Here is a 27996-nt window from a genome sequence, read left to right as displayed (position 1 = left end):
ATGAGGAGGAGTTAATTAACATCCTGGCGAAGAAAGGTCAGAAAAAAGGAGTGAAAGTGCAGGAACTCCCCAGAAAACCTTCGGGTGGCGGATCTCAGGCTCAAGGTCAGCAAAAATCGACTCGGAACAGAGAAACCAGGGCTGCCAAGAGGAGCAAGTATCTATGGATGGAAAAGAACATCCAGTGTCCTGAATGTGGACACAAATCCTACTATATCTCCGACCTGCTGAGACACCAGAAAAGCCATGGAGGCGAGAAGCCCTACAAGTGCCCTGAATGCTGGAGAGCTTTCTCTGACCCTTCTGCCTGCAGCAAACACTACAAGACAGTCCACCAGCCTGACACTCGTTCTGGCGGCAGGAAGAATCCCGTCAACAGAGCACGGAGCCTTCAGAAGGAGAAGAAGCACACGTGCGGCAAATGTGGGCATGAAACCTACAAATTATCAACCCATCTTATCCATATGAAAAGCCACGTGGGTGACGGACCTTTTCCCTGTGACAAGTGCGGGCTAAACTTCACTTACAAATCAAATCTTTCCCGGCACAAAAAGTCCCATGAGGAAGATCTCTCCAATGCCAAAAAGAGCTCTCTCTCTGTACACCAGCAAGTTGCTACAGGTGAGTGCCGTATGATTTGAATCAGGAAGGGTTTTTAAAAATTAATTTAAAAAACACAAACTGCTAATTATCTCTGTTTGTGTTTTAGTGGGCTTAACAGAAGAAAGTACCCTAAGAAAAAGGAATCTCATAAAATCTGTACCCATCCCATCCCCTGCCCACCCATATCATAATTCATTCCGCGAGTCTTTTCGTCTTGCGATGTTTTTCGTCTTGCGAAGCACGGTCCATCGCAACTGCGCCTCTTCAAGCGGCTTTAGGAAAAAAGCGAACAAACTCGCAAGACGTTTTCGTCTTGCGAAGCAAGCCCATAGGGAAATTCGTCTTGCGAAGCGATGCAAAAACCGAAAAACCCTTTCGTCTTGCGCGTTTTTCGTTTTGCGAGGCATTCGTCTTGCGGGGCACCACTGTATTTTGTTTTGCAAAAATTATTTGAAGTTCAGATTTTAATTTGAGGGCACTTTTTTTTTAATCATCTCTATACTTCCCCCACCCTTTTTGAAATTTTTGTTTAGACTGTCCCCTAACTGCATCCATCATTTTTGCTAACTCAGTGTAATCAAATAATATTTCTTGCTCCTCTTTTTTTGTTGGTACTGTTTCACTTCTCCAGTTTTTTGTAATTAGTATTCTTGTTGCGGATCTTGCGTAAAGGAACATTATCTTATTTTCATTTGCGATGTCTGAATCTACTATGCTCAATAGAAATGCTGCTTCTTTTTCTACAAAAGTTTGTTTAAATATTTTTTTAAACTCCTCATATGCTGTGTCCCAGAAGCTCTTAATTTTATTACAGTTCCACCACATATGAAGTAGCGTCCACTCTGATTGATTACACCTCCAGCACATTTTGTTTTATACATTTTTGTTATTTTAGGTGTTATATACCACATATAAAAACATCATGAGAAAGTTTTCCTTTATTGAGTCGCAAATAATTGAATATTTTTGCCTAGGTCCATTGTCCAAATTATTCCCTCCTTTCTTTCCTCTGCACTTCATTATTATCCCACCTTTTACATTTGCTCATTGCAAAGGCTGTAACAACACTCATGACTCCATACTGGCATCTTCACCCCTACAATCGCCTTGGAGCGGTCCTGATGTGCCCAGACCATTTGACCATTTTAGGTCTCAAATGTCCAACGTTACCCTGGCAACTACAGTGAGGGAAGAGCATTATAAAATCCTCTTTCTGGGTCTCAGATCGCTTTGAGGATCGTTGATTTACACTCTGGTGGTAAAACATCTTGCCGTTTGCACCACTCTCAGGTTGGGGCAGGCGGTTGTTGTTTTTATTTTCGTTATATATTTTGTGGTTTTATATTTTGATTTTGTTCTGTGAACCGCCCTGAGACCTCTGGGTAGAGGGTGGCATAAAATTCAATAAATAAAATAAAATAGATAAGGAGAGATGGAATGCAGCGTAGGAGAGTTCCACAAAGGCAGAACACACGAAAATCATGCCTACTACATTCTAAAAGGTTAAATGCAATTAAACTGAAGGACTGAAACATCATTAAAATAATGAAAATATACACCTGGGGTCTCTTAATTCTTATATGAAAAGGATGGAGGGACTGCTGTCATCAAGGCCATGCTCTTCCTTACCTCCCCATTTGCTGAAGCTCGGTGCAACAGGGGTATAATTGACAAGCATTGATGCCTGGGAGAGCTCTTTCCTCCTCTTCCTCCTCCTCCTCCTCCTCCGCCACCGCTCCCCTTCTTCCCTTGAAATGGGCTGGTCTCATGCCTGGATTGTTTCTCCCTCTGTCCCTGCAGGCAACATGGTGACAGTGGAACTGAAACCTCTGAAAGTGCCGGTACTGAGCCACATGGACGATGCCAAGCTGGCTGAGCTCCGGGGACGATGGGGCCTTTGTAAACAGGAGAGGGGAGAACAAGCAGAAGGGCCTGTTGCCTCCGCCGAGGGTGATTCCGTTGAGGGTGCTTCCACTGCTGAGGGTGCCTCCACTGAGGATGCAAAGAGTGACCCGGTCAAGGACGCTGAGGCTGAGGCTGCGGAACTTGAGCTAGCAGAGATTAAAGCGAAAGTCCGTGCGAGGCTGGAAAGGTTTGCGTATTCCAAAGGCGGGGAGACCAATCCCTGCCCGCCAGAGCCAGACACCAGCCAGACTGCCCCGGTGGAAGAGAAGCCACCGCCACCGCCTCCTGAAAGTTCTGCAAGCGAGAAATCCTCTGAGGGTGAGCCTGCCGCCTTAGCTGACCAACAGAGTACCGACACAGGGGACGGGCCCCATGAGTGCGAGGATTGTGGGGAGCGCTTCATGTCGATGGATAAGCTGCTCTGCCACCGGGCCACGCACACGGAGGCAAAACCGTACCTCTGCTCCATGTGCGGGCAGGATTTCATTCGGAAAGATTCCTTGGAAGCCCACGAGAAGACTCATGGCTTTGAGTGCAGCAAGCGCTTTGAGGAAGCCTCATAGGGCAGGATTGGTTATCAAGGATGATGCTGAATTGTTAGCTGAGGAGAGGAGATGGGAAATAGCGGCACAACCGCAAAGGAAAGACTTAGGACCCATCTCCAGCCCAGTTCAGACAGTTATATAGACTTGCCCTGAGTTGTCCCACTGACTGTTGCAGCAAGTTTGGGGCAGTGGCCTTCCAGATGTTGAGGGATTTCCCAAACCCCTTGCCATTGACCATGTCAGCTGCATGGACTGATGAGAAATGGAGTTCAGCAACACCTGGAGGGCCACACAGGTCCCCCACTTGTGAACTATCCTGTCTTAAAGAAGGCTTAACTTGGAAGCAAGTTCCGCTGGGAGCTGGTCTCCTCCATTGGTAAGTGTGTACATAAGGTACAGCCCTGTGCATGGTTCATGTTGGACTGCACTGGGCTTATCTCTTGGTCAGGAAGTCTTGGTCACACCGTCACAAGCATTGAAGTCTGTTTTGCAGTTGTTACTCTTTCAAAGTCTGAAAAGGCAATGGCACAGGAAACGGAAGGTGTCAACAACTTTATACAGCAACCCCACCCCTTTGCGGAACAGGTGTGGTGGTGATTGAGCATTCAAAGGAGACCACTAACTTTTTACTGGCCCCTGCTCCTCTGCCTTCAATGTCTTGTCGATATTCTCAGGTTACAGATCTGACCTCTTCCATGCTGCTCGGTTGTTGTTGTTTTTTGGCACATGGTGATGGCTTAACGGCCCAAGATCAAGCCAGGCTGGGTATGTTTTGACCAGTTTGCAACCTGAACTCAGACTTCTGCCCTTGTAATGTAATATACCTCCATCTCTTCCTACCGCTTTCAGAGTTTCCGAATCTTGCCTCATGACTTTTTATCATTATCTTTTAATTAATTTTAAAAATTAGGCAAGAGCCCTGGCTAGTTTGGATACTATAATTCAGTAGACTTTAGACATGAAAACATAAGCGTCCTTTTACCTTAGCATTCTGTTTCCTGCACCAACCCACTGTTTTCAGAAAGCCCTTAAGCAGGGCGATTTCCCTGCTAGCATCTGTTATCCAGAGGTTTCCTGAGGTTCTATTTCACTTGCCTTGCTGACAGTCCTGAATAAATATTGAGTGGTGGTTGGGAAATAAGTGATGATTGGGAAGGGGAAGGGGGAAGTTTTGTATAATTTTGTTTGTCTTGGTGCTGTTGGGAAGCAAAAGTGCACTGGAGATGAGAAAGTAACAACCTTAGAAGTATAACTTACCTGAGAAAAGTAATATCCATTCTAGAATGCAAAGTAAAAGTTGTAAAATTTTTTAGAGCTGTGGCGTCATGTTGTTTGTATAAATTTGTGGCAGCTACAGAGGAGTTTGTGGACATGAATTCTCACAGTCAATAAAGAATTTTTCAATTTTAAAGCCTTACAGAATCTTCCCCCCACTGTCAGTGTTGGAATATTTTGGGAGCTTACCTTTATAAAGGCTTACAGCTGCAATGCTGTGAATGAATTTTAAAAGTGTTAGGTTAACACACGCATTCATCAAAGTGGAGTCATAAAAATGGGGGAGGGGAAACCAATGCACAAAAACTGCAAGAGAGTTAAAGCCAGGTACTTTATGGTTCTCATTGATTCCTTTTCCAGATATATTCATGTGTTCAATCTCAAGCAGAAATCAGAAGCGTTTCCTAGGTTCAAGGAATTCTGTGCTTGGTTACAAAATGTGCATGATAAGCAGGTGAAATGTTTGTTTACAGATTGAGGGGGAGCCTTCACTTCTCAGCAGTTTGAAGCTTTCCTAAGGAATTCAACATGACCTTTCAAGTCCACGGTCTCCTTTGATGAATGGACTTTGTGAAAGGGTAAATCAAACATTGCTTCAAGGCTTGAAAACCTTGCTGCATGATGCCAATCTTCCAGAGAGTTATTGGGCAGAAGCACTCACCTGTTTTGTTTATACTTATAATCGCAGATTGTCATCACCGATTGGTTGTACCCCCTATGAAAAGGTGTTTGGCAAGAAACCATACATCAAGCACATGAAAATTTTTGGTTCTGACATGTGGGTTCACACACCACAAAGCTCCAAGTTAGGCAAACGTGGTTTGCATGGTATCTTTCTAGGATATCAGAAAGGTTCTTGCAGAGTAATGATGACTGACACTAACACAGTTAGACTCACTAGACGTTGAGTACAATGCCAAGTGGGAGAATGTGGGAATTTTCCAATGTTATTCTGATGACAGTGAAGAGACTGAGGATGAACAGCAGCAAAACCCCACACTCAGTAATGAAGGTTCTGATTCTGAATCTGAAACTGACTCGGATGGTTCAGAGGATTTCAAGAATGCTAAGGTCTCTCTGCGACCCTCTGAAGGCTCTGATCGAGAATTGGAGGAACCACTGTTCACTATAGGCCACTTTTCTCCTAAGAAAGAAGAGGAAAGCGTTGAAGACTTACGTCTGATTCACAGGTCTGAAAGAGCCACAAGAGGTAAACCTTCAGAGAGATTTGCTGATGAATTTGCTAAAGTAGCTAAAGCTGTAACTGCTGTTAATAGCTCCAAGAAGGTATTTGAACCTTCAAACTTTCAAGAGATCCAGGCTTTGGACTTGAAAGATGCTGAGCCATGGTTAACCTGCCATGAAGGCTGAGCTTGATTCCTTAGAGAGGAACAAAACATGGGAGCTTGTTCCAACAGTTTCCTGTTTACTGGTTTCCTGTTTTTTTGTACCAGTTGCCTCTCTGCTTTCACAGAGAGAGGATGTATATTTTATTTCTAACTACGCAGACAGAAAAGAAAATAGCGCGTAGCTCATATTTCTCATCTGCTGCTGCTTGGATACTCTGCGTAATGGGAACGTGCCTGGAGTCTCATCAAAGGCTCGGGTCGTTAATCACTGTCGGAGGGCTCGACCGGAGAAGAGGAGGAAAGTTGAACGCAAGTTCCAACAGTTTAACGGTTTTCTCTTAAGAGTTTCCAGGCCTTGATCTCTGCAAAGCCACCTCTCCCCTCTCAATCTTCTCAGCATGGGAGATGGGCACAGAGTAAACACAGTTCAGTCACTGTAGGAACTGCAGAGGAGTAAAGAACAGTTCCCACAGAAATGTCCTCAAGTAGGAATAAACATCCAGCACTTAGCTGCTTCTGGAGTCTTTAGGAACTTCTGGAAACGAGTGAACACACTCACCCCAACACAGTAGGTGGGAGCAGTTGCAGCTGTAGATCAGCAACAGTTGGGATTCCATGTTTCCTATCTCCTAGGAGGTGAAAGCATCCAAATTGATTATATCAGTGCAGATATTGCATGCGAGAAGATGGTCTTTCAGATAGATGAAGCTGAATTTTTGAAAGTGTCAGAATATGTGCCTACCTAGCCTTTATAGGAAGGAGTTTATTTATTTCATGGGGACAAATCATCCTATGTAGGAGATAAGTCAACAGGTACAAGATCAGCCAAGCCAGTTGCTATGGCAACAGCCCAGTGTCATTTACAGAATAAGGTTACCAGATTTTCTTCAATGAATCTGGGGGCACTTTTCAACTTCCTACTAAATAGATGGATTTTGTCAGGGGACTGAGCTGTAAATCTGGGAACTGTCCCCGCGAAACGGGGGCGTCTGGTAACCTTATTATAGAAGTGATTAGGATATGACAGTTCATCAGTAGGTGAAAGTGCAGTCCATGTTACATCTTGAATTGCTGGAATAACAAATTATTTCTACTTGTGTCTGTATCTGCAAAGTCTACAAGCTTTATATATCAACATCTGGAAGAGTATTACTGAAGCCTGACCTTCCGCAGCAGTAAACTATTTTGGACCTTAAGCTGCTTCTGTTGGTGACTGGAACTGGGGGCAACTTCTATGTGGGCATCTCACCTCAGATTCCCAACAGGTTATGGGTCCAGTTCTCCAGCTACCAGAGCCCAGTTATCAGCTACCAGAGGTCAGAAGGCAGTAAATCTGGATAACACAAGCGGAGGAGACGAGTTGAAGCAATAAATTTTCCATGACATATTCCAGGGAGGCGGATGATGGTGCAGAGTGTCACAACCGGGCTGCTGTTGGAACAGTTGTTGGAAGGAATTATTCCTGTTGGAGCTTCATGGTGTAGATGCATAACTTTCTATTTGTATCTGTATCTACAAAGCTTATAAACTGTGTGTATATATAAACATCTTGAACTTTATTACTGAAGCCTAATCTACAGGAGTAAACCATTTTGGATCTCAACTGGAGCTGGGGGCAACTTCTGCTATGTGGGTATCTCACCAAATATTCCCAGCAGGTGGCCCCTGGATGTTATCCTGAGAGAAATGTAACCCTTGAAGAAGAGGAGTTTGGATTTGATTTCCCGTTTTATCACTACCCTAGGGAGTCTCAAAGTGGCTAACATTCTCCTTTCCCTTCCTCCCCCACAACAAACACTCTGTAAGGTGAGTGGGGCTGAGAGACTTCAAAGAAGTGTGACTGGTCCAAGGTCACCCAGCAGCTGCATGTGGAGGAGCGGAGACGCGAACCCAGTTCCCCAGATTATGAGTCTATCGCTCCTACCCACTATACCACACTGGCTCCGAGCAGCAAAGCTTCCCCACGCCCGTACCTGTACCTCTACCTGTCCCTGGAGATGCCAGAGATTGAAACTGGGACCTTATGCCTGCAAGGCATATGTCCTGCCACTTTGGTGTGCTTCATCTCTGACCCACAGATGAAATTAGACTCACAAGGCCTCCCCCCCCCCCCCGCCATGCACATACAGTGGTACCTCGCAAGACAAATGCCTCGGAAGACGAAAAACTCGCAAGACGAAATAGTTTTTCGTTTTTTGAGTTGCTTCGCAAGACGAATTTCCCTATGGGCTTGCTTTGCAAGACGAAACGGCTTGCGAGTTTGTTTCCGTTTTCTTAAAACTGTTAATACCAGGGTGCATCCGTGCTTCGCAAGACAAAGAAACTCGCAGAACGAATTAATTTCGTCTTGCGAGGTACCACTGTATGCCCCATGGCTGATGGCTGCCAGTAGTTTCTGAGCTCAATTTAAGGTGCTCACAGTAGTCTCTAAAGCCATCAGAAAGTCCGCCTCCTCCTCCTGAGTTTTATGACCAGCAGCGGAGCCACTCTTGGTGGTTCTGCATCCCTCAGAAGTTAAGGAAGGGTGGGGTGGCAGTCCAAGAGAGGGTAATTTCATAAGTAGTGTAATTCCTTGCCAGTAGAGACAAGTCAGACACCTTCACTATACAGCTGTTGGTAAGTGCTGAGATGTGCCTCTACCTGCCGTGGACTTGTTGGATGCAGAGGAATGGTGGGAGCAACCAGCTGGGTGGAACCCTTTGTGGTGGGACAACGAGAGGTCAGAGGGAGAAGACTGGGAAGAGAAGGGGTCGGAAGCTGAAGAGGTAACACGACTTCGTGAGCTGGGAGAGAGCGGCAGAGAGGAGTCCAGAATTGCATAGAAGCTGAGGTGGAGGAGGAGGCAGGGAGGCGTCCGGCTGGTGTCACCCCGTCCGGCTGGGACAAGCTGCCCTGCCACCCATGTCTCTCCGAACCAGAAGAAGATGAAAAGGCTGGAGGAGAGGTTGGCTACACAACCTCTTGATTGGTAAAAGCCCTAGAAAGGAGGGGACCTAGATGGCTATGCAGAGGCGAGGATTTTCAGTCTCGGCAACTGATTTTTATGGAGGAACACCACTGGGAATATGCTCCTCTGTTCATTAGGCCTAACACTCAACCAAGTTTGTCACATTTTTGCTAATAAAGAGTTCAACTTTGAACTGTGTGATTACTGACCAGCACACTCCTGAGATGTGGGCTTTAAGGACCCACCCTTAATGTTGGTGTAATTTAAATATTCCTGATGTTCTGCTGTGTTGCTCTTCTGTGTTACATTGTTGGTTACACCAACAGAGGTTTTTTCAGCCAGAACTAAGTTCTGGCACCTCTCAGATGGGCACCATTGCCATTATAAGAGAACAAGGGACGTCTTCCTCTGTTTCTATAAAAATAGCACTAACGTGTGTGATCTTACAATGTTATGGAGATTCAACATAATGCCAAAATTCACATAGGTAATTTTTTAAATAAAAGGTGCACCCCCTCCAACCCAATCCAGTAAGGACTCAGTGGTCGTAGCATTTTGACCGAGGGAGAAAACCTTGGCAACTGCCTGGGAGCAGTTGGAGAAGCAAGGCAGAGGAAGATACAGATATAAAAATGTGTCAGTATAAAAACCATGTCCTCTGCTGGATGGATCAACTCGAGTTTCACACTGCAAAGCCATTGTGAAATGTTCCTGTGGACAGATCTGTGAGCTGTTCATGGAATTTTAGCTAGCTAGACTACAATCTGGAGGAGTGATGGGAAAGAGTGTGTCTGGATCACCAGAGAAGCACCCCTCATTGCAACATTTTGTTGCAGGGCCCACTCACTAGTTGTAACGATGTGTTTCAACATTTAAAACCCAGTTGCTGGACAGCGGGATTTAAAGATCAAGGTGAAGATGTATTCCATGATCAGTGACCCCAGTTGCAAGTGAAGGCCAGGAATCAGGCAGCCTGGATGACCTGGTGAGGAAAAGCGAGGTCCCCTGGCGATGGGGAAAGCCAGTGATTACCTCTCATGGAGCCTCTGAGCAAAACCGCATCAGCAACATCTAGAAGCAAGTTGGGAAACCTGTTTCTCTCAGATAAATATCTGGCCATGTCCCTACCCATGTTCTTGACTCATGTCACAACAAATAACCTATCAACCAGCACCACCTGTTGAGAAGGGCGTGTGAACTTTTGCAAAAACTGCTGAAGTATACCAATGTTCCATAGCAATAGCAGCCACCCCCATGTAAGACATCTGAAGGCAGCCCTGTTTAGGGAAGTTTTTAGTGTTTTATCATGTTTTTAATATTCTGTTGGGAGCCACCCAGAGTGGCTGGGGAAACCTAGCCAGATGGGCAGGGTATAAATAATAAATTATTATTATTTATTAAGTTGACAGCTTGTTAGGCTGGGGCTAATGGGATTTGGCTTCTGGTAACATCACAGGCTGGGACGGGGGTGGCGCTGTGGGTTAAACCACAGAGCCTAGGACTTGCTGATCAGAAGGTCGGCAGTCCGAATCCCCGCGACGGGTTGAGCTCCCATTGCTCGGTCCCTGCTCCTGCCAACCTAGCAGTTCGAAAGCACGTCAAAGTGCAAGTAGATAAATAGGAACCACTCCGGCGGGAAGGTAAACGGCGTTTCTGTGCACTGCTCTGGTTCGCCAGAAGCGGCTTAGGCATGCTGGCCACATGACCCGGAACTGTCTGCAGACAAACGCCGGCTCCCTTGGCCCATAGAGCAAGATGAGTGCCGCAACCCCAGAGTCTGTCACGACTGGACCTAATGGCCAGGGGTACCTTTACCTTTACCTTAACATCACAGGCTAATACTCTTCCTCTTTTAATATGTAACCAATTTCATTGTCTTTGTCCATGGAGTTTTCTTGGCAGGGATACTGGAGTGGCTTGCCGGTTCCTCCTCCAGGTGGATCACGTTTGGTCAAAACTCTCCACTATGACCTGTCCATCTTGGGTGGCCCTGCACGGCATAGCTCATAGCTTCTCTGAGTTATTCAAGCCCCTTCACCACGGCAAGGCAGTGATCCATGAAGGGGAACACTGGTTGGACAGTGTTCTCGAAGCTACAAACATGAGCCTGACCAAACTGTGGGAGGCAGTGGAAGACATGAGTGCCTGGCGTGCTCTGGTCCATGGGGTCACGAAGAGTCGGACACGACTAAACAACAACAACAACAATCTCATTATTGTCATGATACTTTTGCAAATGCAAGGCCAGATGGTCCTCTGAATGTCAGAGTGGTGCCAGCACAATCAAAAGCACCCTAATCAATCCTAGAAAGCGTTAGAAGCCAGGCCAGTAATGTTTATTTATTTATTTATATTTTATATATACATATATAAATCTTAGGCAGCTCTTGTTTTGTTTTCAAAACCGCTCCAAGTTGCGTAGAAAATAGTGTAAAAACCAGGAACAATTAAAAAACCTTTAAGTGAAAAGCCAAAGAAGAAGGAAAACATACACATGCACTCTCGCACGATAATATTAGTAAATTGCCAAAAACAGGAAAGAAACCGATCAAACGTGAAGCAGCCTTTAGAATGTTTTCCTATGAAATGGTGTGGTATTGCTGTCGAAGTGTGTGGCTTCATGATTTCAACAGTGCTGCTGTGTGTGAGAGAGAGGTGGGGGGGGGGAGAGGGAGAGAGAGAGACTGCAGCCTTCATGAATTAAAAGTTGTCATCTGCTGGAGAAAGGGCAGTATGATGAGCAGTGTTTGTGAAAACAGGTACTTACGAGAGCCCCAGTAATAATTGATCTTCCTAGAATTGTAGACCTGGAAGGGATACAAAGGGTCACTTAATCCAACCCCCTGCACTGCAGGAATCTCAGCTTAAGCATCCATGACAGATGGCCCTCCAACCTCTGCTTAAAAACCTCCAAGGAAGGAGAGTCCACCACCTTCCGAGGAAGATAGTTCCACTGTCAAACAGCTCTTTCTGTCAGAAAGTTCTTCCTGGTGTTTAGTCGGAATCTCCTTTCTTGTGAAGCCACTGGTTCTGGTCCTTCCCTCCAGAGCAGGAAAAAGCAAAGGGCTGTCACGTGGAAGATGGAGCAAGCTTGCTTTCTCCTGCTCCAGAGGGTAAGACCCAAACAAATGGCTTCAAGTTACAAGGAAGAGGTTCCAATTAAAGATCAGGAATAACTTTCTGGCAGTAAGAGCTGATTGACAGTGGAACAGACTCCCTTGGGAGGTGGTGGACTCTCCTTCCTTGGAGAGTAATGTATGATTCAGTTGAGATTCCTGCATTGCAGGAAGTTGGACTAAGTGACCCTTTGTGTTACTTCCAAGTCTACAATTCTAAGATTCTATCATTAATAGCTTCTCCCAAAAGGGGCGTGGCCAGCAAGAGAATTCCCAGTTGGCCCTGCCCACCTCTTCTAGTACCCAATGAGGCGGCTCTTGTCTGAGAATATCCATAGAATCATAGAGTTGGAAGAGACCACAAGGGCCATCGAGTCCAACCTTCTGCCAAGCAGGAAACACCATCAGAGCACTCCTGACATATGGTTGTCAAGCCTCTGCTTAAAGACCTCCAAAGAAGGAGACTCCACCACACTCCTTGGCAGCAAATTCCACTGTCAAACAGCTCTTACTGTCCAGAATTCAGGAACCAGCGCCAGGCTCACAGCTCTTGGGCTACTGCTCCGAAAAGCTCTGAAAACATAGGCATTATCTGCAGCTTACAAAAAGGTCTGTGTCTGTCAAAACACACACACACAAAATACACAAATGGCCAGCGCATCTTTGAGAGCCACATTCTCAGAGTATTAACAAGGCCTTTTCCCCCAGATGGGTTTTTTCGTGTCTGTTCAATATGGCTCTCTGGGTGAAGCTTTCCCCGCAGGCGTGGCACCCGTATGGCTTCTCTCCCGTGTGGATCCTCTGGTGCCTGAGCAGCACCTCTTTCTGGTTGAAGCTCTTCCCGCACTCGGGACACTCGTACGGCTTCTCCCCTGTGTGGATCTTCTGGTGCCTTACCAGCGAGTCCCTCCGGCAGAACTTCTTCTCGCACTCGGGACACTCGTACGGCTTCTTCCCCGTGTGGATCTTCTCGTGCCGGATCAGGCTCTCCCTCTGGCTGAAGCACTTCCCGCACTGAGGGCACTCATGAGGCTTCTCCCCTGTGTGCGTCCCTCGGTGCCGGACGAACCCTTCTCGCCCATTGAAGCTCTGCCCGCACTCAGAGCACTGGTACACTTTGGGCCTTGCATGGATCCTCTGGTGTTTGGCCAGGTAATTCTTCTTCTGGAAACGCTTCCCGCACGCGAGGCACTCGTAAGGCATGGCTGCAGAGTGGACACTCTGGTTTGCAACTGATTTGCATCGGTACCATTTCCCACCCTTCGAGTACAGAAATTTATTCACCCTTGCATGTTTCGAGGTTTCCTTCACTGCCCCGTGACTTTCTGCCACCTCGTTTAATTCACCCCATCCCTCCGCCGGCTTTCTCCCCCATCGCTCGTCAGATTCGCATCCTTGTTCGTGAATCTCGGCTACCAGAGAAGCCTTCCCTTGGGATATTTCCAATGACATGCTGTATATTTCATCCGGCTCTCTGCCTCCTTGCGGAGGACTCTCCTTCTTGATTTGAAGTTCATCATCATCTGCAGAGAGAGATAACGAAGACAATAATTCTGTTCAAACTGACAGTCCTTAAAAAATCCTTTTTGCTAGGAATAATGGGGATGGAGATCCTGAGAAAGCTGACTAATTTATTTATGTACATGACAACAGCAGCTAGAACTTCATACACACAGGGGTGGAAGGAGAAAGGATTACCAACGAAGAAGGAATGGCTTACAAAACTGGTGGACTATGCTGAAATGGCAAAATTAACTGCCAGATTAGGAGGACATAATGATGAAGTGTTTAAGGAGGATAGGATCTATCAGAGTGTCACCCATACATAATCTCTGGCAGGATTAGAAATATAAGCAGTGGATTAATGAAAGACCTAGAATTTAGATAGTAAAAACATGTAAACAGCTCAGAAAATGGAGTCAAAAACAAGCATCAGGAAAGGGTGGGTGGGAAGTCAATTGGAAATTTTATGGGGGGGGGTTCTGTACAATATTTTTGAATATTTTTGGAGATTTAATAAAAATTATATATAAAAAAGAATCAAGAATTCCTGTCATTACCAACGTTCAGAGCATGAGTGCCATTCGTTATGCAGCTAAAATTCCACCATCCACACACAAGGGAGCAGAGACAGTAGGCTCATGCATGATGTCACAGGTAACCTGTTTTTCCAAGCATGGTGTGCAGAAATCCCAATGATCAGCTGACTCTCTGCTTGCAAACTGTTGTGAACAGATGTCCCCAATCAGCTTATTGGCAGCGGAGGCAACTCCTCTTTTTGCCCAGTTTGCATCATGAGCCAGTATGGCATAATGCTGGACTAGGACTTGGGAGAGCAGGGTTTGAATCCCTACTCAGCCATGAAGCTCACTGGGTGACCTTGGTCCGGCCAACATCTCTTAGTCTAAGCTACCTAACAGGGTTGTCATAAGAATTAAATGAGAAAGTGGGAGGAAGCTGCTCAAAGTGGGGGGGGGGGGGGGTAAGTTTAGGATCCTTGCAAATAGTAAACCAGCACAACAGGCAAAGGAGGTTTTTTCCTCTTTGATGTACTAGATTTCTTCCTGCAGGGAGGTGCTGGCTCATTCATTTTATACAGGGCAGTTTTTAGTGGTTTGATGTTTTATTGTGCATCTACTATTCTGCTAGGAGCCGGCCAGAGTGGCTGGGGAAACACAGCCAGATGTGTGGAATAATAATAATAATAACAACAACAACATGGGACCTTTAAAAAATGACATTTCCCCACGCAGTCTGAAGTAGTACAGTCTGTTCAACTACAGTGGTGCCTCGCAAGACGAAATTAATTCGTTCCGCAAGTTTTTTCGTCTTGCGAGTTTTTCGTCTTGCGAAGCACGGTTTCCCATAGGAATGCATTAAAAATCAATTAATGCGTTCCTATGGAAACCGCCTTCAGACCAGGTCCGGGACAGTCTGTCCCCCGACCTCTTCTGAAGGCTGAGGGGGGGGGACAAGGGCTTTTCTTCCCACCCCCAGCATTTTAAAAAACTCCAGGACAGCATTTTAAAATGCTGGCGGGCGGCAGCGAAGGATTCGCTGTCGCCCGCCAGCATTTAAAAATCGCCCCGGGACAGCGGAGGACTTCTCCGCTGTCCCGGGGCGATTTAAAAGCCCCCGGGAAGGCAGGCAGGGGGGACAAAGACTTTTGCCCCCCGCCCAGCCTTCAGAAGAGGTCCTGGACCTCTTCTGAAGGCTGGCGGGGGGCGAAAGTCTTTGCTCCCCTCCGCCTGCCTTCAAAAGCCGTCCGCTCTTAAAAGCCCCCGGGAAGGCAGGCAGGGGGGACAAAGACCTTTGTCCAGGACCTCTTCTGAAGGCGGGCGGGGGGCAAAGGTCTTTGCTCCCCCGTGCCTGCCTTCCCGGGAGAGCGGAAAGTCTTTGCTCCCCCCCTTCAAAAGCAGTCCGGGACAGAGGAGAAACACGCTGCGTTTCTCTGCTCTCCCGGGAAGGCAGGCAGGGGGGAGCAAAGACTTTCACCCCCCGCCCGCCTTCAAAAGCCGTCCAGGATAGCGGGAAGCCCTTCCCTGCTATCCCGGACTGCTTTTAAAATGCTGGCGGTGGGGAGCAAAGCCTTTCGGCCCCCGCCGGCCTTCCTGGACCTCTTCTGAAGGCCGGAGGGGGGGGAAGGCTTTGCTCCCCACCGCCAGCATTTAAAAGAGGTCCCCGGAGATTTCCCTATGGGCTTTCTTCTTGCGAAGCAAGCCCATAGGGAAATTCGTCTTGCGAAGTGCCTCAAAAAACGGAAAACCCTTTCGTCTTGCGGGTTTTTCGTCTTGCGAGGCATTCGTCTTGCGGGGCACCACTGTACCTCGGAATTCTCCCACCTCATTCTGACATGTGGATTGGCTGAAGAAGCCATGTGGGTGTGGTCAACCGTGTGGAACACCCAATCAGCACCCAGGACAAGAAAAGCAGGAAGTGGCACATAGAAAAACAGGCACAATGAAAGCAATCCCAGGGTGTGTGATGCACCCCTCTGTAACCACCCCCTCCCAACTAAGCCCCGCCCTGCCTTTAATACCCCTCCCCTTTACCTGAGATGCTTTCTGCAAATACCTCGCCATCCTCAGAGTCCTGGATGAAACCCATGTCTCCTTTTTCCATTTGGGATACAGCCTCTGGTTTGGGAATCACAAACCCTCCTTAGAATAGGGAGAGAAACAGAGAGAAAAGGAACACCGAGAGAAATAGTCATTGACTGAATGTTTTGCGGGGCAAAGAATATTTGTGGATTCCAACCTAAAAAGTTTCAAAATAAGCTGGTTTATGAAACTGATGGGACTCTGCTAAAATGGCGAAATTAACTGCTGGACCAAGAGGACATAATGACGAAGTGTTTAAAGAAGAATGGAGGCCATTGATGGATTATCTATCAAAATATCACCTACACATGAAGTCACGGGCAGGACTTGATACGTAAGCAGTGGGTTACTGAAATAACTAATGGTAGTGAAGTTTAGATAATAAAAACAGATGTATTGCAAAACAGCTAATAAAAAGAAGAAAAAACAAACATCAGGAAAGGAGCAGTGGGAAGTCAAGAAGAAATTTATGTTGAAAAATATTTTTTTTGTATATGATGATAAATGGTTTGGAATACTTTTGGAGATTCAACAAAATAGTTTTAAAATAAGCACAGAACACTTTCTACTTAGCCTGCTGGTTGGGGATTAAGCAGAATGAGATCCTCAGTCAGCCAAACCCTGTTCTCTATTTCATTCATCCTCCAGTTTTCCTCCCTCACAAACAGCCACCCAGCATTCCATGACCAATGAACATGGTCAATCTTCATTAGATTGGCTTTGGGGAGGGTCTCTTCTGAGGGGCTCCCCCACCCACAAAGAAGTTTCATGCTTTGCAAATCTTGGGGCGTTACCCCAAGTTTACCGATGCTTCTCTCTTCTGCATGGATGGGGCTGTTTCAGTTGCATTAGGATCCCAACTCAAACAATGAGCTTGCCTTTAGGATATAGGATGAGGGCAGGGAGGAGGGTGCATCAGAGTCATAGCTGTCAACTTTCAGATTTGAAAATAAGGGATCAACAGCCTCGAAAATAAGGGATCAGCAGCCTCACCTGTCCCAGGGCCAGTCTACAGGATATCTAACAATCCGGGATAGCAGCAGGAAACAGCGCTGGAATAAGGGAATTTCCCGCAAAAAAAGGGAAGGTTGACAACTATGGTCAGAGTCTGCCAACCCAAGCCTAGTTTCCAACAGCCTTGCGGGGCCCAAGACAACACCCTGTTCTTTTCATGGAGGGATAGTTTTATTGATTGTTGTGGAAACTGCTTTATGACCATCTATGGTGAAAATCGGTCCTTAAAGAATTGGAAAGAAATAAAACGTATTTGTTCTCCCCCCCACCTTCTTTTTCATTATTATATTTTGATGCATTAAAAAAATAAACAAACTCAGATTCTCTCTTCTGCCATGTTCCATTAATACAGGGTGAGGACTTCCTTACCTAGAGAGCTGATGGCCTCAGAGTCCTCCTGCATGACTTCCCAATGCATGGTTCCTTGACTGGTGTTCAGCACTGCCCACTCAGCACTGCCCAAAGCCAAAGTCACCTCGTTTAAATTCACACTTCCCTGGAACGATAAAAGTATCCCCTTCATTCCTGCATTGTCCTGGGTTGGACCAGATGACCTTTAGTGTCCCTTCCAACTCTACCACTCTATGATTCTAATAGCTGTATAATTTTGTAGACTGGCCCTTTCCTCCTCTCCATTATCTCTCCCCACTGTCAACACTGTAGGCTCATTGAGATAGAGGCCCACCTGGTTTGCCTTGTTCTGCCTCAAATTAGGTCATGGCTGCAAAACCTCAAGCTCAGGGGCCAAATGCAGCTCCCAGGACATTATCTGGCCCTCAGATGTTTCCCCTCACCAGCCCTGCTTCATGTCTTCCTCAAGTGTTTTTGGTTTCATAGAATCATAGAGTTGGAAGAGACCACAAGGGCCATCGAGTCCAACCCCCTGCCAAGCAGGAAACACCATCAGAGCACTCCTGACATATGGTTGTCAAGCCTCTGCTTAAAGATCTCCAAAGAAGGAGACTCCACCACACTCCTTGGCAGCAAATTCCACTGTCAAACAGCTCTTAATGTCAGGAAGTTCTTCCTAATGTTTAGGTGGAATCTTCTTTCTTGTAGTTTGGATCCATTGCTCCGTGTCCGCTTCTCTGGAGCAGCAGGAAACAACCTTTCTCCCTCCTCTATATGACATCCTTTTATATATTTGAACATGGCTATCATATCACCCCTTAACCTCCTCTTCTCCAGGCTAAACATGCCCAGCTCCCTTAGCCGTTCCTCATAAGGCATCGTTTCCAGGCCTTTGGCCATTTTGGTTGCCCTCCTCTGGACACGTTCCAGTTTGTCAGTGTCCTCCTTGAACTGTGGTGCCCAGAACTGGACACAGTACTCAAGGTGAGGTCTGACCAGAGCAGAATACAGTGGCACTATTACTTCCCTTGATCTAGATGCTATACTCCTATTGATGCTGCCCAGAATTGCGTTGGCTTTTTTAGCTGCCGCGTCACACTGTTGGCTCATGTCAAGTTTGTGGTCAACCAAGACTCCTAGATCCTTTTCAACCAAGACTCCTAGATCCAACCAAGTCTTTGTTGACCAGGTTGACTCCTGGTCAACCAAGACTCCTAGATCCTTTTCAAATGTACTGCTCTCAAGCAGTACATGTGAAAAGGTTTCTTGGAATGTGCCCTTGAACTCTTGCTTGCCTGGATGAAAAACGGTGTGTGGGGGTGTGTGCACACGCATGCACATAAGCATGTGTGAACGTACAGAAATAGTCCTACTCTCCAAACGGTAAAATTCACACTTGTTACTGGCTCTACTGCTATGTGGCTCCTGGAAAGTTGCTCAGAAGGAAATGTGGCCCTCTGGTCAAAACATATTTCCCACCCCAGGACCTCACATACCTCAGAAAGCTCAGTGTCAACTATTTCTTGTTCTTCGGGAGGAAGCACCGGACTGGGATGACTTGGCGACATTATTCCGCTGGCTGTAAACGAGGGGAATCTTTCAGATACCAATAATAGTGATCGAGTCAATTTCTTATCCACCCTTCCTGATAAGGTCCTGGGCAGGTTGTAGCGATTTAAAACCCACTAGGAAAATGAATTTCAACAGGGCTTTTTTCAGCTGAAACTCGCCGGAACGTTAATTGCCATTATAAGAGAACAAGGGAGGCGTTCATGGTGAGTTCCAGCACCTATTTTTCTAGAAAATCAGCACTGAGTTTAAAACAAATTAGTCAGAAGCTATATAATGAAGGAGCCAGAAACAGCTCTGAGAGTAAGGAGTTCCACAATCTTGGGGATGCCAGAGAAGGCTCGCTCTTGGGCTACCCCACCCTGAACTTCTGGGGTGAGCAGAACTACCAAGAAGGCCCCCTCTCCTTATCTTAACACCTGGGGGGGGGGGGTCTGTAGGGAAAGAGGTTGTGATGTTTGCCTCCTAGGTGGGTCTTAAGGAAAGGGTTAAAATGAGTGTGATGTGATTGGCCAGTGAGAATGAAAGGGGGGAGTAAAAGTTAGAGTGGGAAGTTTTGAGAGGCTTTGAGGTTTGGGAGTTGAAGAAGGAAGAGGGAGGATTAGGTGTGGATTGGTCAAGTTGTATTGTGAGAGAGTGAGAGGAATTGTTGGGTGGAGTCAGATAGATAGTTGAGGATAATCAGTTTGAAGTTGTTTGGAACTAAGATTAAGAAACTAACAAGAAAATTTAACTGAAACCGTAAGCTTGTTCCTGCATTTAAAAATAAACTTGATTATTTGTTAATGTTAACAACTGTCTGGACTCCGTGTGTCCCCGTGAGAAACGGGGTGGTGGCAGCAAAGAAAGCTATCGCAGTGGTGGCACAGGGTCAATAGACCGTCAAACGTCCGGGGGCCCTGTGTGATTGCCACAGAGGTCATCTCAGATATTTGAGGCCTAAGTCATGTAGGACTTTAAACACTAATGTGACATGTGAGCAAGCTCCTTGAAACAATCTGGCAACCAGTGCATCTGTTTTACAAGGCAGGATGCCACACAATACCCAGGGCTTGGAAGAAACAACTATGTCAGCCCCAGACATTTTGTTCCTTGGAGTGGAGGCCACATGGAAGCTAGCCCCTCTCTGCTGCACTTCGAGCCCAGAAATAACCAGCACGGATGTCATAGGAGTGCCAAATGGAACCCCAGGCATCTTTGTTTGTTCCCTAAAATAGCCTTCTCCAACCTGGTGGGCCTCCAGAAGTTGCTGGACTCTAACTCCCATCATCCACAGCCAGCATGGCCAGCAATGAGGGATAATGGGACTTGTAGTCCTTCAATATTTGGGGGAAGCCACAACTGTCTTTCAGCCATTGCTAGTTTTCTCATTGCGAGACCCTCTGAAAAGCCGCGGAGGGATCCCAGGAATCCAGTTTGAATAAATGCTGCGCTAGCCCAATGAATCCTCACCCAGCAAACAGAGGCCTTTTTCTGCTTTCTCATCAGCCTCTATGTAGATTTGCCTCCGAGGTGCCCCCTTGGCTTCTGAGGGGCTCGTGGGCACTTCCTCCACCGGCATCTGAAAAAGAACAACAAAGATCCCACTCAGGATGGGGAAGACGCAGGAGGGCTTGAGAGGAGGGCAGGAGGTGGACAAAGCAAATAACTGAAGGGGGCAGGGGGAAGCAGGGGAGCTTCTTACAAAAGGGGTGGGGGTCAAATGAGAAAAGCGCCTGGGCATTTTGTGTCACCTCTATTGTCTGCTTGGCGCATATTGAAGGCCTTCCTTGTTCAACCATCCTTTCAAGTGCAGATTTTTACCCCAGCCTATATCCATATTGGATTTGAAATAGTTTCTTTTATTCCTGCTACTGGAAGACGATGGAAGAGTGTGCCTTGGTAGGTGAAATCAAACTGATGGAGCAGTTTCCACCTACTGCAGTGTGGAATTGTTCTTAATTGCTTTCGCACGTGGAATTGTTCTAAAATTATTTTTACCGTTGAGGTATTTTTTGGGAAAGCAATTCATAAATGGCATTAAAAAAGGAGCAAAAGATGAGCTTGCCAAAGCCTCTATGACACACTGGGTAATAGATATACTGCAGGACATAATATAGATTTTAATCTCTGGGAAAACTTTGGAAAAGCGATTTGAAGTTCACAGCATGTTATTCTTTGAAGCAGAACTACACGCAAATGATTTACAGATGGTATTTAACTCTGAGTAGGCTAGTTAAGATGTATAAGACTGAAATCACATAAGTGCTGGAGATGCAAGAAGGTTTAGAGAACGTTCCTTCATATGTGGTGGACTTGTAAAAGGGTAAAAGAACATTGGGAAATAATCCAAAATGAATTGAAAAAAATGTTTAAAAGTACTCCCCCCCAAAAAAAAAAACCAGAGTCCTTTTTGTTGGGGATAATTCAGACAGAAATCCCCAGGTGTCAAAAAAGATTGTTTATATATGCCACTACTGCGGCCTCTGTTTCATTAGCCCCAAAATTGAAAATGAGCTAGGTCCCAACCAAAGAAGAATGGCAACTGAAGTTAACGGATTATGTGCAGCTTGCAGACTTAGCATATAGAATAAGAGAACAAGACGAACATACGTTTAGAGAAGATTGGTCAAGGTTTATTGAACATATGGGGGGAAATTGTGTTCACTTGAAAATGTTGGCAGCATTAAGATAAATTCAACAGTGTAAATAAGCTGTGATGGATGTAATAATGGAATACTGAACGGTTTAGTTTATACAAAATATGCAGGGATTTAGGCTATGCAAAATGAACCATGGAAAGAGAAGAAGGGAAGTCGTTGATAATTTAAGGATGTTTAAATGAGTATTCAAAATTGCAGATAGAGATAGATAGATAGATAGATAGATAGATAGATAGATAGATGATAGATAGATAGATAGATAGATAGATAGATAGATAGATGATAGATGATACACAGACAAATGCCAGCTTTCACAAATGCCAAAAACTTTCTCTGTTCTTTTTAGTTGAAAGCTGGGAATTATGGTTTGTTTTGGAGGGTGGAAGTGGCTGTTCTCCTCCCTGCTACTTCCCCCTCTCCTGTCATGGATGCCCCATGTGCTGGCTCAAGGTATTTTGCTGCCTGAGGTGAAAGACTAGAAGAGACTTTTGTATGCAAAAGCAGGCCCGACTAGCCATTGAATTTTAGCTGAACACTAGCAATTGAATGTTACTGAAGCAGGAAAAGTTGTGAGAAGACCCCGCTATTCCCCTCACGCAGCCACAATTTCCAGGTGACTTTAACAGTCAGGCTCTCTTCCCATGGAATGCTGGGAATTGTGGCTCCATGAGGGGAATAGGATCAGCAACCTCAACAAACAGTTCCCAAGGTTCACTGGGGGAAGAAGCCATGACGGCTTCAAGTGGTACAAGACTGCTTTAAAAGTACAGGGCAGATGGGTCCTCATTCAATTATTTTAAAACCCAGGAGCCGTCCAAGTAGCCCATGGGTGGGGAGCCTGCGGTCCTTCAGCTGCCATTGGACGATGGCCGGGAACGATGGGAGTTGCACTTCAGAAGCATCTAGAAGGCTAACAGTTTCCCATTTAATCCACACGTGAATTGAAATTGGGAAAGACGTGGAAAGGAAATTTTGGTCGACTTTAGGAAAAACATTTAAAATGTTTAAGAAAAAATAACGAGGTATAAATATTGTTGGTGGAAATTTGGTTAAGTTAAAATTGATCTTTTTTTAAATGGCTAAATTAAACGAAAATAAGGTTTGTAAAGATAAATTGAGGAAATGGAAGAAAGAAGAAAAATAAAATAATAACATGTTAGAATAAATTAAATTAAGTTAAAATGGAGAAGTAAATTAAGGATTTGCTGAGTCAATAATTTAAATTGGAATACAAGAAGGGGAGGTGTGAGGAGGTCTGAGAAACAAGTTAAAAGAAAATAAGTATTTGAACTTTCAGGTGTTTTTAATTGTTTTATTTTTAGTTTTGGATTTTTGTATTTTTTGCTTTTTGTTTGTTTATTTTTGTCTTTGTTGTTATATGTGTTGTTCTTTTTTGAAAATGCTAATAAATATTCATTTAAAAAATAATAATAATCCACACGTGAATTAAATGGCAACATGCATTAAAACCTCACCTGCCATTTCCAAGCCTTGGCCCCTTGGGGACTCATCAGGAACTCCTCTGCCGCCATCTGGGTGCTGGTCTCCGGGTCCCAGGCCCTGATCCTGCTCTGCATTTCCTGGGGCAAGATGGCCAGGAACTGCTCCAGGATCAGCAGCTCCAGGATCTGCTCCTTGCTGCGCCTCTCGGGCTTCAGCCACTGATGGCACAGCTCCTGGAGCTGCCCATAGACCCTTCGTGGGTCCTCGACTTCTTGGTAGCGGAACTGCCGGAAGTGCTGCCGCAGCGCCTCCATTCTGCTGGCTTCCCCTCGCAAGATGGCCGCCTTCACCTTCCTGTAGTCCTCCCTCTCGGCAGCTTCTAGGCCGCTAAAGGCCTGCTGGGCTTCTCCGCGGAGAGCCGGCAGGAGACGCGCCGCCCACTCTTCTCGAGGCCACTGGCAGGCTTCAGCCACTTGCTCAAAGGAAGCCAGAAAGGCCTTGGCATCGTCCCACGGCCCCAGCTTTGACCGTGGCGGGCTTCCCCATCCTAGGCGATGGGAGTCCAGGGCCTTCAGGAACTCCTGGCACTGGGTTGCCCATTCCTGGGGCAGCCCACCCTCAAGCTGCTGCTTGCCATTTTGCAGCGCTGCCTGGCCCGGTAACTCCTTCAGGCATGCCATCGTGGCGCCATGCGGTGGGGCTTGGCCTGCGGGTTCTAACCTCTCCTCCATCTTGGATCCTTGGCGTCCTCTCTCTGCTTCAGGGTGGGGGAGATTGGGACGAATATCCCACACTCGTAACGTCAAATTTTTGTTTCGGGTCTGCGGCTATACAGACAGGTTCAGTTCAAGGAGGAGACCCTACAGCATTTTGCCGAGACTTTCTCTGCCGCTATCCCCTGGGTGTCTTTCTGAATGCCAAGTGGGACCGGTCCCTGCAGAGAAGAAAAAGAACAAAACACCAAAAGGCATAATGAAGGAGCCATTTTGGCAAATTGTGGCACTCTAAAATTTAAAACACCACAATTGCCGTAGTGGTTGAACTATCAATCCCTCTTTCCAGGGAACTCCAAGAATTGTAGGTCTGTGAGGGTAACTGGGGTCTCTCTGAACCGCTCCCAGCACCTTCAACAAACTACAGCTCCCATGATTCCCTGGGAGGGAAGCCATGACAGTTTAAAGTGATTATCATAGTGCTTTGAATGTATAGTGCCATTTACAACATGCGCTGGAGTCCCAGAAGCTGGGGAAAGAGAAGCCTGCTCAGTCTCAGACTCAAATCCCCCCTCCCTGATGTTGATGGGACTACAACTCCCATCAATTTACATTGGTTATTCCAAGCACCTTTCCCCACAAACAGTGCCTGTTTTTGCCTTGTTCCTGTCTCCTACAACCGGCATATGGCCCTCCGAAGGGTGCCTGGAAGGGAATGCGGCCCTCGGGCTGGGAAAAGGTTCCCCACCCCTGCTGTACACGCTTCCCCTGGGAGTAGCAGTGGTTAGAGTGTCTGACTAGGGAGATCAGGGTTCGAATCCCCACTCACTCATGAAGCTCACTGGGCCAATCTCTCTTCCTAACCTACCTCACAAGGTTGTTGTGGGGATGAAATGAAGAGGGAAGAACCATGCGCAGCACCTTGCGCTCCTTGAAGGAAAAGGCTGGGACAGAAATGCTGGTGTGGCCTTTTGAACCGCAAAGAGAAGAGCCCCCACTTCAAGGATGATTTGGGGGTAACAGTTTCTAGATCAGAAGACGGGGTTCCCACAGCAGACCTGGCCAGCCACTCTGCGCATGTTGCTGTTTCCAGACCTGCAAACCGACCATTGCCACAAGCTCAAAAGGTGCGGGGTTGCAGCGGGGGCTTCCTACCCACCCACCCCCGAACCTAGTTGGAAGCCCAACTTTCCCAGTCGCTCCGCACGCAGCCCGGACAAGCAACCCATTTTTGCAACTCTTCCTTTCTCTGATCTGCACCAGCTCCCACCACATTTCCGCCAAATCTGCCCCTTTAAAACTCACCTTTCTCTCGCAGCCATTCAAAAGCAGGCATCCGACCCTCTCAACAAAGCAGGAAAGAGAAGGGGAGGGAGAAAGAGAGAGAGAGAATTATTACACCACTTCCAGTTCCACCCCCCTTCTCAAATTTCCCAGTTCCTCCAGGAATATGAGTTTAACCCTTTCCAGCAATACTTTCTCTCTCCCTCCATCACTCTGGGACGACAGGAGGAGGTTGCAATCCGGATCAGGCCAAACCTTAGCGGGGGTGGTTGGCGTTTGCAAGCTTTACTTTCCCGGGAAAGCTGCATTTAAGGCCGGATCGGACTGCCACGCTTCTTAAAGAGGAAGGTGGCAAGAGGCAGGGAGGAGGCTGCAACACACACGCGCTTCTTGCTCTATTTCCGGTCCCCTTTTGAACGGAGGGAGAGGGGGAAATCGCGTTCCCACCGCCGTTTCAGATGAAGCTGATCAAATGTCTGTGTCTTTTTGATTAAATTGCAAGATGGGAAGGTGCCTTCATCCATTGGGCCCATCCAGCCCACTATTGCATGCACTGACTGGCAGCAGAAGTTCTCCAGAATTTCAGAGAGTCTCCTTGACCTCCCTCTCCTGGAGAGGCCAGGAACAGAAACTGAGACCTTCTGCATGCAAAACAGATGCTCTGACCACTGAACAACACAGCCCCATCGCAAATAGCAATTTGCATTTGATGATGTGGTCTACAGAAGCTTCTGCTCTTAAAAATGAATTATTATTATTATTATTATTATTATTATTATTATTATTATTATTAAGCTGTTACACCTTAAAGGTGCCACAAGACCCTTTGCTGTCTGCTCTTGCTTCATCAGAGACTAGTAAGGTCTGGAATAGCCCTCAGATGTTTTTGCAGTTTTAGCCCTCAGATGTTTTTGCCATCTGGAATTTGCCATCTGGAATTTTAGCCCTCAGATGTTTTTGTCTGGAATAGCCCTCAGATGTTTTTGCCATCCACCAGTATTTTCTTATTTACAGTGGTACCTCAGATTACATACGCTTCAGGTTACAGACTCTGCTAACCCAGAAATACTACCTTGGGTTAAGAATTTTGCTTCAGGATGAGAACAGAAATCGTGCTCCGGAAGCGGCGTGGCAGCGGGAGGCCCCATTAGCTAAAGTGGTGCTTCAGGTTAATAACAGTTTCAGGTTAAGAACGGGCCTCTGAAACTAATTAAGTACTTAACCTGAGGTACCACTGTATTTTGTAAAAGTCATACACTGCTTGATTGTAAAACAAACAAGCAAACCTCTAAGTGGTTTTCAAAAAAATATAAAATAAAAAAAATCCCAATAAGAACAACAATAATTTAAGACTTTGAGTAAGCTAAAATAACAATACACTAAAAACAGATTAAAGCTTACTAAATATTTTGGTAGGCTTGCCTAACAAATCTGTTTTTATCAGGCACTGAAAGGAGCACAGTGAAGACACCTGCTTGGTCTCAACAGGCAGGGAATGCCAAAGTGTAGATGGAACAGGTATTTTGTGGCACCTGGAAGTGTCTGTTCCGCCGATTGAAGTGGTAAGAATGGGTGTATATTGCGTAAGGTGATCTTCTAGGTTAACCAGTCCCAAGGTAAGGGCTTTATATATTAACAGTGACACATTCAACTAGGCCCAGTAGCAAATTCCCAACCAGTGCAGATCAGCAGGTGCTATATGCTGACATGGCCTCGCTTCTGTCAGCAATTGTGCACTAACTGCAGCTTCTGGATCGAGTGCAGCGGAAGCCCTGCATGGAGCACATTGCAGTAATCCAGTCTTAAATTGCTTGTAGATAGCTCCCTCTGCATAGGTGGAATCTTAGTCTCGGTGGCAAAATGCATCTCTCGAACCCTCTCCATGTGGCCTTCCCTGGTCTTGCTGCCCCTCGCAAGTGTCCTTGAACTCTGATAATGCCTCTAGCTTGTCTTAGAATGATAGAATTGTAGAGTTTGAAGGGGACCTGAGGGTCATCTAGTCCAACCCCCTGCAATGCAGGAGGGGATCTTACCTACCTTACAGAGGTAAAATTTACTTTTGTTGCTCTGCCCAGTTCAGCTCCTGGCTCCCCGCCCCCCACTAGCATGTGCTCCTGGAAGGTTGCCCCAGAGGGAATGACAAGGGTTTCTTTTCTACTCTCGTTGCGTGTGCAGAGCTAATCCAAGATATATATATATATATTTATATATATAAATTTTTATTAATATTTTTTTAAAAAGGTTACAGAAAAACAAGAAAAAACAAATAAAGAAAAAATATAAGTAGAAAACAGACAATACAATACAAAAACAATACAAAAACAATACATTCAAAAGTACATAAAAACCCTTTACTTGCTTTCATTCACTTACTTCCTTGACCACCTCACACCTCCCATTTTTGTATTCTAGTTCAGTTAGATATTTCAGCAAATCCTTTCTAGCTTTATTTTTATATTAATCATAATCTTAATATACTGTAATTTAATTCCTCTTCTTTCATAAGTTCACTTTTACTTAATCCTTTATACCTTTTCTGCTAAAACCACATAGTTTTATTTCAACATCTTTCTAACATTCCTTAATTTTACAATATTTCTGTAAATAAACTTTAAATTTCTTCCACTCTTCTTCCACCAACTCTTCTCCTTGGTCTCGGATTCTGCCAGTCTTCTCAGCCAGCTCCATGTAGTCCATCACCTTCATCTGCCATTCTTCCCGGGTGGGTAGATCTTGTGTTTTCCAGTACTTTGCAATAAGTATTCTTGCTGCTGTTGTGGCGTACATAAAGAAAGTTCTATCCTCTTTTAACACCAATTGGCCGACCATGCCCAAGAGAAAGGCCTCTGGTTTCTTCTGGGAGGTATATTTAAATACCTTTTTCATTTCATTATAAATCATCTCCCAAAAGGTCTTAATCTTTGGGCATGTCCACCAAAGGTGAAAAAAGGTACCTTCAATCTCTTTACATTTCCAACATTTATTATCGGGCAGGTGATAAATTTTTGCAAGCTTGACTGGAGTCATGTACCACCTGTAAATCATTTTCATTATATTCTCTCTTAAGGCATTACATGCCGTAAACTTCATACCTGTGGTCCATAACTGTTCCCAGTCAGCAAACATAATGTTGTGTCCAA

At 45.8% G+C, this 27996-nt stretch overlaps 2 protein-coding genes across 6 annotated transcripts in view; one reads left to right on the top strand and one right to left on the bottom strand.

Annotated features, from left to right (window-relative positions):
* The window catches only part of LOC310837192 (uncharacterized protein), a 51435-nt gene extending 46971 nt beyond the window's left edge, over nucleotides 1–4464 (top strand). For all 4 annotated transcript variants that reach the window (XM_083723217.1, XM_083723219.1, XM_083723218.1 and 1 more), the window contains 2 exons: nucleotides 1–621; nucleotides 2404–4464. In XM_083723217.1, coding sequence (XP_083579343.1) covers nucleotides 1–621; nucleotides 2404–3071 — 1289 coding nt within the window. In that variant the 3' untranslated portion in view covers nucleotides 3072–4464. The remainder of the gene's footprint in view (nucleotides 622–2403) is intronic.
* A 7788-nt stretch (nucleotides 4465–12252) lies between these two features.
* On the bottom strand, nucleotides 12253–25549 carry LOC310837441 (uncharacterized protein). Of its 2 annotated transcripts, XM_083724044.1 has the most exons (8): nucleotides 24878–25549; nucleotides 24441–24667; nucleotides 22892–23793; nucleotides 20227–20335; nucleotides 18702–18784; nucleotides 17224–17350; nucleotides 15793–15900; nucleotides 12253–13263 (listed from the first exon to the last, which is right to left on the bottom strand). In XM_083724044.1, exons 3-8 carry the CDS (start codon nucleotides 23588–23590, stop codon nucleotides 12419–12421), a joined length of 1971 nt encoding a protein of 656 aa, XP_083580170.1. In that variant the 5' UTR covers nucleotides 23591–23793; nucleotides 24441–24667; nucleotides 24878–25549; the 3' UTR covers nucleotides 12253–12418. The 2 variants fall into 2 exon arrangements, with proteins under 2 accessions (XP_083580170.1, XP_083580169.1); XM_083724043.1 differs by lacking the exon at nucleotides 24441–24667.
* Between the last annotated feature and the right edge of the window lie 2447 nt (nucleotides 25550–27996).

This window comes from Podarcis gaigeae, assembly GCF_964106915.1.
Source record: "Podarcis gaigeae genome assembly, chromosome: 2".
NCBI lineage: Eukaryota > Metazoa > Chordata > Lepidosauria > Squamata > Lacertidae > Podarcis > Podarcis gaigeae.
Note: the sequence above shows the minus strand (reverse complement) of the source record. Positions and strands in the feature narration are given on the sequence as shown.

Coding starts and splice junctions, on each gene's coding strand:
- LOC310837441 (XM_083724044.1), bottom strand. CDS start 23,590: ATGGAGGAGAGGTTAGAACCCGCAGGCCAAGCCCCACCGCATGGCGCC. Junction 20,336..22,891: donor CCAAGGCTTGGAAATGGCAG/GTGAGGTTTTAA, acceptor GTTCTTTTTCAG/ATGCCGGTGGAGGAAGTGCC. Junction 17,351..18,701: donor TTGACACTGAGCTTTCTGAG/GTATGTGAGGTC, acceptor TTATCGTTCCAG/GGAAGTGTGAATTTAAACGA.